The sequence below is a fragment of the Thermobia domestica genome, chromosome 14 (assembly GCF_964235325.1).
Source record: "Thermobia domestica chromosome 14, izTheDome1.hap1.1, whole genome shotgun sequence".
In the NCBI taxonomy this organism is placed as follows: domain Eukaryota; kingdom Metazoa; phylum Arthropoda; class Insecta; order Zygentoma; family Lepismatidae; genus Thermobia; species Thermobia domestica.
In genome coordinates this window covers 12,733,888-12,746,387 of record NC_137467.1, presented here as the reverse complement: position 1 = coordinate 12,746,387, position 12,500 = coordinate 12,733,888, and the positions used below count along the sequence as shown (strand labels likewise).

Below are 12,500 nucleotides of genomic sequence, written 5' to 3'. Positions count from 1 at the left end.
AGAAATTAAAAAAGAAAAAAACTATCACGCAAATTCTTTAAGGCTTTTGTTACAAATGCACATCCACTCTTTTTCTTATGTTATAACTGTCCACAAAACAGCACAACAGCGATATCAACTCCTATGCATGAAAAATTAACCATTATGTTTGACAAACTATGTATTTCTTTTCATGTCCTTGATAAATGCAGATTCTTTTAGCAAATGCTCTTAAAACTGTTACTATGTTATAAACAGAACGTCCACTTTAAATTACTTAATGAATTAATAAAAAATGTATGTTTACCACTAATAAAACCCTTACTCGTCTTAGCACCCCGACCAGCTGATTGACAATGGTAATCTTGACCTAAGACATTTCAGCGACCATTTACAGCCTTCATCAGTACCAATCATTAAAGTTGGTTTAAACGGACAAGTTTTGCCGATAGATGTCACTACAGTCTTCGTATCTCTTTCTCATATACTTTTTTCCATTTCACGATTTCTCTTACGAATTTCAAACTACAAACTTCAAATTTTTAAAGAAGGAACTTCATAATCTATTGAAGGCAACAACCTATGCCGATTTTTTATTTAGAATTTTCTTTATTGTTCAAATGGCTTAATTGTTGAAATTGAATATCCAAATCTTTAACAATATACTATTTCAACAATGAAGAAAATTGCTGAAGTCATTGACTACTACAGTCTATCTCAAAATTGCTTTTAACCCTCTAGTGCATGGTTTTGCCATTTGGCTACGTTTTATACATCTTGCTATAGCCGCAATAGTACAACTCCAAACGGCTATATCATGCTTTTACTATGCTATGCTGTGGTTCTAATTGTAATTTTTTTCCATTGGATCTCATATACTTGAATTTTGGTAGCGCGTAAACACTAAATGGTAATATAAGAAGAAAAAAATTAATTACAAACAAAAATTCACGTACTGTAGGATTAACTAATTATTAAATACTTCTTGCTTTTCAAAATCTGAAACTTTGCGAAACCGGTTGAGAACCACTGGATTAATGAAGCATTGTTGCAGGTTTCCTTTGTATATTTTATTAACCCTCCTTTTTATCTGGAGAAAATAAGTAAAATTGTTTTCAAGATGCTGGAAAGTTAGAGACAATGTAACTCTTTAAGCCATCTTTATTAAAGATCTGTACTGATGAAGATGACAAATTATTACTGAAATACCTTATTGTCAATATTACCTTTTTTTTTTTTTTAACCGGTCGAGTGTTTAGCTGAGTACAAGGGAGATTTTATTAATACCGTCAACCTGTTCAAGTATTTAGAAAAATAAACTGCAGAGGGTCTTTCTAAAGAATACAAGACATTCACAAAGTAAACTGTAATGCTTTCGTTAATCTCCGCATCATTTTCAGACGACAAAAAAGAAAAGATTTCTGTTATTATTCATATGATATTAACGTATTCTTGTTTTCCTGTCTCATGACCAAGCAATGTATTTCGTAGTGCATGCCTGCTGATTGACAATAGAATTCTTTACTCCATATTTCTTCTCTCAAAATACCTAAAGTAAATCTGGGAAAACCTTTGTAAATCTATTTTCATAATTTTTTACGCGTGTAGAAATATGATTCGTAAGTTTTTTTTTTTTTTTTTTTTTTAATTATCCGTACCCAATATTCTTGAACATAATTTTTCAGCTCTTGTTAGAAAAAATTTTAAACAGGGACTATTCTCTTTGTGGCTTCATTTCCACTCTGCTCAATACCCAAAGGGGAAAAAAATTATATCTAACTCACGGTCCATAAAACAGTATTTATCTACAAGCATTACAAAATATTGCAAATTATCTGAAATTTCAGTTAAAAGGTAATGATAATATAAACGTATAACTTCTTAATACTATCTAGAAGTGAACAGTAAACACTACAGATAGACACAAGTACCAACATACTTTAACAACGCTTTTAAAATTTTCTGTTGGGAAGTTTTGTAAGATAACCAACCCTCTGCAGTACTCTTTGTAAAAAAAATTTCCTTTGTAGTATCAAATGAATCAATAAACACTACTTGCGGGAAAAAAAAAAAGTTAAACCTCTGCAGTACTCTTTTTGGTAAACAAAAATTCCTTCGTAATATTAAAAGAGTTAATGAACATTAACCTGCGAGATGAAAAGTTTAAGAGCATTCTTGATTTTTTTTTTTCTTATGTCTTTTGAACGTCAAATACAAATCGCATGGTTCTTATACACAAAACAGAAAAAAAACTCACAAAACAGTGTCTTAAACACAAAAACTTACTACTCTCAGCAAATGTAACAAGAAAAATTGTATGTATATAATCACACTTCTTTGCTTACTTTTCCCTCGTTTTTTTAGTTTTCTTTTTCCTACAAAACACTCACAATTCTAATAAGTTCAAACTTTCAAACGTACCTCTGAAACAAACACATCTATTTTTCGTGCTAAAATAAGCTAACTCAAACAATTGTTTTCAGTACCGTGCCGTGCCATGGGGGGGAGCGGGGCGCCGAAGTAAGGGAACGCAAAATTCAGGAGGAAAAAGAAACAATTACTTGGAATATTACTAGTATGTACTTAAATCCTCTTCCTGCTTTAGGAAGTGGTCCTATAATGTTACTCATGTTAGGAAAATGCAAGTCCACACATATATAAAATGGAAGGAAAAAATGTAATAAAAAGTGCTCAAAATCAAGGAAAAGCAGGGTTTAGTTTTGAAAATTTCCTTGCGCTTCGCGCGGCTAGTCTGTCGACCTCACTCATATGTAGAGAGAGGGGCGCTGCTGTATACTCTCGCCCCGGGCGCTGATTTTCCACGGCAGGACACTGGTGGTTTCAGAGAGGGGAAAAAAAAAGCACACAGAAGGCTTGTGTGATTCTTTAGAGAATTCATACACTCTAACTCTGTTCTCCCATCATTTATCCTATATCTACGTATTAAATTTTATAAGAAAAATACGGACGGTAGCAACATAGCACAACGATATTTATTTTTCTTTTAAATCCCTGAATGGTAAGGAGTCAGTAGCTGTTTCTAATCTGATTGATAAATAATAAAAAAAAGTATAAAACTAAACATGAGATATGACAATGCAGAAACCTATCTTGTTACTTAAAATGCTGGAAGAATTCAAAGACCCGTACACGAGTTTCAAACTGTTTCCTCCTTTTTCTGTTTTGGTTATTATTATTATTATGCTTGTCCTTAATTTTCCTTGTAATAAAAATTATTGGTAAAACACTCATAAACTAGTTAGTGGCAGTGTTCTGATATTTAACAGAACCTTTTATGCTGTTCTCGTAACACAAGTTCCTATAAAGTAATTCCTCAAACTAAAAATTAAGTTTCTCAAGATACAGCAGAGATAGATCTTAAAATATTTGATATGGAATTAATGTTTGCAGACAAACTTTTTTTTTCCCCCTTCAGTTGAACTAAGGAGGTCAATCGATTTATGTTTGTACTTGGTAAATAAAACAAACAAACGCACCATCTTGAACTCGTGGGTAAATAGAATAATCAAAGCTAATTGTTGTCTCAGAAACCGCGATGTTTCTCAAAGCTTGTTACGCCGTTTAAAACAAAATTAGTACAAACGTACATAACTCAAAAGTTAAGCACTATCTATAAATGAGTACTATGTTTACAGGGTGTTACAAAAAAAATTGTCACAATATATCGGGAATAAGATTCCTCTCATCAAAACAAGAAAAAAAGTTCGTATGAACCTGTGCTTGAAAGTGTATAGTTTCGCAGTTATAGGGTGCCGAAAACGTGAAAAAAAAAATAACTTTAAAGGTCCATAGTTCCACTAGTATAGGCCCGATCGTAATCGGGTCAAGACATCACTGAAGAACTAGTATGTGAACTATCTAAATATCCATCTTTCAGAACCTCCAGTACTTGCCCAATCATTTTTAGAGAGGCTGTTTGGGGAGTACTTGATCACTCTCTACCTACATCTCTAAAAATTAATGTGCAAGTACTGGAGCATAAACACGGATATTTGGATAGTTCACAAACCAGTTCCTCACTGATGTCTTGACCCGACCATGATAGCTGCCATACTAATGGAGCTATGGACTACTAAATTTCACTTGTTTCACGTTTTCGGCACCCTATAACTTCGAAACTAACCATTTTAAAGCACATGTCCATATGAACTTTATTTTCTTATTTTGAGGTGAAGAATCTGTTCTTAAGAGTCTTCATCCCGGCGAAATTAAAATACCGCTAATTTTACAGTAATTATGTGATATTTTCAAATAGATCAAAGATAATCGAAATGTGGAACAAGAGCGCCCTAGACAATATTATTTTACATGAGAAACCGTTATCACGACTCACTTATCTGCTTTCGATTTCGAGCCATTTTGAAAATCGGCATTTATTTTCGCGTTTCTAAACGGCTGAAGACGGAAAGCCACTAGGTGACTTGTGATAACGGTACCTCACGCAAAATAATATTGTCTAGGGCGCTCTTGCTCAATATTTCAATTATCTTTTATATATTTGAAGATATCACATAATTACTGTAAAATTAGCGGTATTTTAATTTCGCCGGGATGAAGACTCTTAAGATATTATGACACATTTTCCTAACATCCTACGTAATTTCGTCGAATTCAGAAAACTCCCTTTTAAAAAAATATGCTAATCACGATAGTATCCATTTCCCAACTGCTGAAACAAACTTTTAATCTTTCAAAATCATAAATATATTCTACACGGCTGCATTTAAATCATCTACTGCCTCCACTGGTATCAATTCCAAAGAACAATCACTGTCGATTCTATTTAATGTTCTCAATACTTTTATGAGAGAACGTTCACTTTTCTTGTGTTCGTTTTGTGTTCTTTAATCACAAATTCCGAACACCTGATTTAAATTCCATATCTGGCAACACTAAACCACGTAACCGATATACATATCTAACATAGCAGTACAGTTTTGTAAAAATTATCATGCTTTCTTTTTCTTTCTTAGTAACTTTCTATACACTGTTTGTATATGTGGCGTTACAGTAACCCCTAAAATACCTATTTTTATCTGGATCATACATAATTTCAGATAATATATATAACACAATTAATAACATAAGAGTAATAACCATTACGGAAATTGTCGATATAAAATAAACCTATTGTTCTTGCCATTTTTGTAGAAGAAAATATGATAAATGCCTTCTATCTAACATAGGTATTACTGATGAACTAACACAACAGGACACCTTCCTTTGGTTTTAAAATACACATTACTATTACTATTATTATTATTAAACATTGAAGTCTTTATGTTGAATACTGGCAACATTGACCCCTGTGCATATCAGTCTTAAAGGGAAAAAAAAAATATATCACATAACCTATATTGTTATAATGCAAAGAAGTGTGATATTTAACTCCCTAACAATATTATGAGTCAAAATACGATTTTATCTTTAAAAAAAATTACATGCACCATCATTTGAAGAAAGGAAAAAATTAAAAATTATTACACATATGCAACAACAATAAGAGAAAGATTAACCACTATATAGCAAGAAATGTTTCCAACAGAAAGAATATGCCCCTTTTCTTATTGTAGTGTTTATATATATATACATATGATAACACTCAATAGCTTTTTTTTTTTTTTTACAAGAAGAGATAATATGCTATAGGGAGTTCTCTTTCATATATATATACAGGGTGTTTAAAAATAACACCAACAGTGTTTGGGAGGTGATACCTGACACCAAGATAAGACAAAACGTATAGACCAACCTGGGTACACAAATGCTTCCTTTCGGAGTTATAGACTGCCGAAAACATGAAAAAATGAACTCTAAAGGTCCATAGCTTGAAAACTATGGAACCTATTGTAGTCGGGTCAAGACTTCACTTAGGAACTAGTGTATGCCTTATTCACATTATACAAGTTACAGAATCCTAAAGTACTCACGCAACAATTTTTATAGAGGAAGTTTGACTACAGGCATATAATTTGAAGTACTCACCAAGGATTCTGAAACTTGGATATTTGAAACGGGCACATACTAGTTCCTAAGCGAAGTCTAGGTCCCATAGTTTTTTCCCAAGGTCCCGTGGACTTTTAAAGTTCGTTTTTTATATGTTTAGGCAGCCTATAACCCCGAAATGACGGGTTTCTGCACTCAGGTTGGTCAATACTTTTTGTCTTATCTTGGTGTTAGGAATCACCTCCCAAACGTTGTCGGTGTTGTTTCGAAACAGCCTGTATACACATGAAAACAAGGCGATATTTAGACAAATATGGCATTGGCTGTTTTTATAACAGTTCTTAAGCTTTTTTTATATATAGCAGCCACAACAAATAAAATTATTTATATATATATAAAAAAGAACTTAACATAATAGATTACAATAGAGAAACAACCAAAACCAAAACCGAAAACACAGTGAAACCCACTTTTTTTTAAAAAATAAAAAACAAATTATTAGAGAGATGCAACTCCTTTACTATATATATATATATATTTTTAAGTGATATTCACCACAATAATACTAAATCCTTTAAAAATGGATACAATAATTTTGGTTTTGAATTACGAACGAATTATTTTTTCAATTTTTTTTTTTAAATTTCTCTGTCATAAAAAGAAATAATTTTATTACATTTGTTTTTTCAATGGAATGTCCACTTTTTAATTACGAATGTTAATAATGTTCTGTTTCAAGGCACATTATTTCTTTTACATATATATATGTTGATAATATATATATATATCTATCTATCTATCTAACAAATTTTTAACTAAACTCTGATAACTGTTAACACCAACACACTTACTAAAAACTTTTCAATAGCATGCGATGCTGCATTGCAAAAAACTTACATGCGTTAATAAAACAACATGCAGTTTTTGTTCTACAGCCAAGCCCATCATTTCTTTTCTTTTTTTCTTCTTTTTTTTTTTACATCACAGACTTTCCCATTTGTTTTTAGCATGCCCTTAGGACATGGAAAAAAATTATGCCTGTTTTACCTTATATATATCATTATATATTTTTTATATATATATATATATAATATCTACATTTTTATCATTTTCTAATATTGCATATTTTAATTTTTTTCTTGTGCAGAAGAATTTTTTTTCTTTTTGAACATTTCATTCTTTTTGCACTATTTTTTTCAGTATTTTTTCTACTTTTTTTTTTTTTACAGTAAAGGATAAGGCATCTTAGTTGACTGTGACACGTATCTCTTATTATTTTTTTTTACAATCAGTCTGAACAATTAGAAAAAACTATACATGTATAAGTAATCAGTCTTCTTGTTCTATGTTAACACATAGAGTAATGAAAACTATGAAATAATAATAATAATAAAAATGATTAAATATATGGGAAATTTGTACACATTTAAAACTTACATGAAGCTTACATGAAATTAGGTTAACATAACTACGAACCCTATAACTTGTATGTACTTAACACTGAGTGACATGCTATTTTGTATTTTTTTTAAATATTATTTTTCTTGTAATTTTATAATTTTTAAAAAAATAAATGCTTTGAATATGAAAGTTGTGGGATCAGAGAACACGATGATATCATTTGAAAAGCACACATAACTCGTATATATATATATATATATATATATATATATATATATATATATATATATATATATATATAATAAAATGAGAAAAGTTTTTTTTAGGTGTTTTGTGAGTGCAGTTTAACGAACTTAATAATGGTATTTTTCTTTTTAAAAAATGCTTCAACTGACTAGAGTATTTTTTTTTTTTTTTTTTTTTTTTGTTAAAAAAAAGCATAAATACAGGCCAAACATCAGTCTGTTGTATTGAGTTTTAAATACGATAATCAAATGGTACCATTGTCCCCTAAATTCCCACGTATTCAAAATGAGCTATATACCGAAATATTCAGTCAGGGTGGATCACAGTTGATGTATGAACAAACACGCTAAAATTAACAAAAAAATAATTCTCATCTTTTTTCTGTCTTATTAAAAAAAAAACATGAAAACAAACCAACAAATTGATGCTACTGTATGGCAAAAAAATGCATGCAATGTAATGATTTTTTTCTACAATGAAAAAATTCGGGTCCAATGTGTGCATTTTAACATAAAAATTCTGAGCTCTTTAACAACACATACTGCATGTCCCTCGTATATCCATCTGTCTCTTACATAAAGAAACAAAACAAAGCAAAAAAAAATGTATGTATCACTTTAGCAAAGCCACACAGCTACGACAACTAGCTTCAAAACAGTTAGTTCATACGGACACAATAATAATAATGATCAGAGACAAAAGAAGTGTACCTATATGTATCCTTCCCGCATAACTACAACACATAACACTGCCTCTTCCCTTTAGAAACATTTTGTTTAATAATACGTACGGCAAATCTACATTTACGATAGGGAAAAAAAAAAAAATAACTTGCATCCCAAAACCATTATTAAATGAGAACAGTCCATCGAAACAAAACATTACAAAATCACTTCAAATCAGGCAATATACAATCTTGCATTATTTTCTGTGAAGGAGAAAAAAAAATGTAAAATAAACCACAGATTGTTCTGTTTTTACAGCCACCACGTAACATATCTATTATTATTATTATTTTGTTGTTGTTCTTGTTGTTATGTTTATCTCAACAGGGGCCACACACATATTTTAAAAACATAAACCAATCTGTTGTTAATATATATATATATATATAAATGTATATGTATATATCTATATAGAATTACAGAATGTTGTTTCAACATACAGCTATCGTCTTAAAGACTTTTTTCAATTAAAAAAAAAACTGCCACATTTTTTTTTAATGAGACAGATGATGTATAGTACATAACCTATCTCACACAAGGATCTTCATTTCTCTAATTACAGCACCCGCCTGGTTTGGTTTAATGCACTTCAGTAACCATATTTCATATTTTACACATAATAATAATAATAATAATTTTATATATATATACATATTCTATTTCTTCTCCTATTATCTACATAAACATTATTTTTTGCCTCTTAATCTTAATCTGTACAGACTACTGTTTCTACGTCACCATCTTTCTGTTTAAGATTGCATCAACCCTGACTTTTTTATTAAGCTTTTTTTTAAAAAAAAAAAAAAACAGCCAGTGTTTCAGATTGAAATAAACAGCAAGAAATCACCCCACTTTATCATTTTCAATTTTTTTTTCTCTCTCTCTCTCTCTCTGTCCTAACCTTTAGAAAAAGGAGGAAAAAACTACACACATTGAGGTCAATACATGAATATTAATCAGTCTCTTGAATCACAATGCTCAATCAATAATTAAGTAATTATTGACGAGCAAAAAAACGAAAAAAAAAAACAATGGGCACAATTGAACATTTGAAACTGTTCAAAAAACCCAACTATACCTACAATGCAATATATTTATATATTTATTTATTTATAGATATATATATATCAGTCTTGTAAAAATTGGTTCCTCACAAACTCGTTAAAAGGAACCAAGAAAGTTATTATTATTGTTATGATAACTACGTAAGTCTTTGATGATCATATTTGGTTGGTCCCGTTTTTTACTTTTTGTTTTTTTAATTAATTCTAATTTCTGACCATTAAAAGTGTATTTTTCTGTAAAGTTACAACTTGAAAACTGGTGCTAAGAAAAAAAAACTGATATGACAGACCTCTTTTTTTTTCAAGAAGTTTCAACTTGAATGTCAACATTTTTTTTTTTTTTTTTTAAGTCTGATGATTTCTTTTGTGTGTTTGGATACAAATATATATATATACAAAGATATCCATTACGGACAACTAAAACAGTAAAACTACGTAATGTATTATTTGTATATGTAAAAAAAAAATGAACTATTGAATTTTTATCTAGTATTTCATACAGTTACAATTCTGTATTTTAATAACCGGATACTATTACGGTAGATTTTTCTTTTTAAGAATCAACACATATAAATATTGCACTGATATTTTTCAGATGCTGATACAGTTAACATCGGATATATATATATAGATATATTTATTTAAATGTGTATATATATATATATATTATATGTATATACTATGTATATATAATATATATATTTCTATATAAAGCTTCAGCGCTACCTTAAAAATATTGCAGTCTTTTCAAACATACTGCTTTGTATTGGTAAAGAGGTATGTTATTTCATGAGTGGTCAGGTGGGACCAGTACCTATTCCAACCAACCAGAATATTCTAATCTCTTGTATCGTCTAACCCATTACCTCTACTGTCTTGACGGCCATCTTGAATGCCATCCATGTGGGCTTCCCGATGCACATTTTCCATGTCCTCCTTAATTTTCGATATATTTAGTGGTAACATTTGAGATTCCTTGCGTCCAACGGACAGATCTTCCACCTCATCGTGAATATCGTTCACCGTAGGACTCGGACTTAAACTTCTTCGTAATCTCTCGTCCGCCGTCATGTACTTCATACTTGGACTTGTAGGCGATGGCCTGTTAGGACTCAACATATTAGCGCCAACCATTGACGATGCCATGACATCGCGATCAATTTCATTTTTGATGATCCCGCCACCACTACCCTGTGATTCTGGCATATGAATCATGCAAGGTTCCAGTGGCGGGGGCTCGTCATTATCTGGAATACCCATGTAGCCACCAGGGGAACAATTAGACAGTTGATCAGCTTTTAAACCAAATGGGAAACTGCCTCGTTTAAACGGACGGCTAGTAGTAATACCTAATTTTTTTACCTTGTCATATAAAGTGCGAGAAGGAACTCCATATTTTCTGGCTGCTTGTAAGGCACTCATCCCATTCCTCACAGCGTCTATGGCAGCCATTATGTCATTGCGGGTGTACTGTTTGTACCTCTTCCATTCCGGTTTCTGCGTTGGAACATAGGTTGCAATGCCTGATGTAACAGCTGGAAAAATACGCTCATATTAATCTGAAAGTTGCATTAAATAGGATATAGTTTTAACATGATAAACACGATTTAAAAAAAAAAAAAAAAATACTAGAATTATGTAGTGTTCTAATAATACAGTAAAACCTGTCAACTCGCGCACCTCTCTAAGTTGACCACCTGCTCATTTTGGCCTGGTTTGTCTTGACCTGCATTTTTCCATAAGACACTTATAACTTATTACTCTGCAAGTTGGACACCTGTCTATCTTGGAAGTTGGCCGCATTGAAGCAATGTTTACCTAAGATGATAATGCTAAATTTCCCTGCGTATCTTGGCCATGCAAAATATAATTTTGTTATTTTTCTTAACTCTTTCGTATTCCCATATGAGAGCCAAATGTTCTATATTTGTTGCTGGAGACAGAGGAGCATAGATTCCCATGATTTGTTCTTGGAGGTCAATGGCCAGAACACTATCCTGATAAAGGGTTGGTGAGGGGAGATGTTAATAAGAAAAACTACGTACAGGAATTCAGAAATACGTACTTTATTTACCCTGTCTGTTTTGGTAAAAACATTATCGGCTCCATTCATCAGTGGGAAGCTGTAGTAATTCCGGAAAATTCTCAAGGTTAAAGCTAACCATCTCAATTGTCAACTATTGGTACCTGACACGACTTCTCGAAATGTAGCAGAGGTTTTGAAATATGAATTCCCTTAAGATTTTCTCCAAACATCTTTTGCTCCGAGGAAAACACTGGTAGCTTATTAACAAGAGGTAGTTAACTACAAAATTAGAATGTGCATATGTACCAAAAGGAATAAAAGAAATACGTCTAGGATGAACCACCATAAAATATTTGTCACTGTTTAATCTGTTCAGATGAAAGATTCTTAGGGTTAGACAGTAACCCTCGAAAACGTCTCCTTAGTTTTCACAATCATTATAATGAGTATGTACCATTTTCTTTTGCTTACCACTGTGACGTATCACTGCTCGCTACTATAAGGTTATAGAAATAACATGACCTCAATTTACTTTCATATTGCCTCGTTTAACCTCCCAGCTAACTCCCATAATCACGGGTTTTCTTTAATCTACACAGCATAGCTACGAGATATGTAAAGGCTTCACTTTCATTTTAATATTTTTTACTGTAAAGTAATCGACAAAAGAAAATGATGTAATTTTAATATATTGTAAGATCCCCACAATTCAGTGTATCATTCCTTCAAAGCACATGCAACAACCATAGAACAAGTGCTGTTGTTTATAGCCATTAATTCAAGCAGTCAACACATGACATAAACAAGAAAACAGGAAACCCGCACGACGGAACCCGATGAAGAACAAGCCACCCAGAAATTACCTATAATAGAAGGCCAGAAGAGGACCAAATTATTAGTGGAGCACTCATCACGTAACCTATAACACCTGCTCCCGAAGTCGCATTGGACAAGGGAGATCCCACCTCATCTGATCTCTAGTAGCTGCATTGGGCAAAAGGGGGTGTCCTTGTGAGACCAGCTTCTTTAGTTACAACACTTTGGAGGCCGCATTGGGCAAAGGAGGGTCCGTATAAAACCTAATCTCTACCT

General features: G+C 31.8%; 1 protein-coding gene across 1 annotated transcript in view; it reads right to left on the bottom strand.

Annotated features, from left to right (window-relative positions):
* Positions 1–7,607: 7,607 nt before the first annotated feature.
* The window catches only part of LOC145669528 (uncharacterized), a 39,325-nt gene continuing 34,432 nt past the window's right edge, over positions 7,608–12,500 (bottom strand). The window contains exon 5 of the mRNA XM_081737709.1: positions 7,608–10,917. Within this exon, the coding sequence (XP_081593835.1) occupies positions 10,220–10,917 (698 nt within the window). The 3' untranslated portion in view covers positions 7,608–10,219. The remainder of the gene's footprint in view (positions 10,918–12,500) is intronic.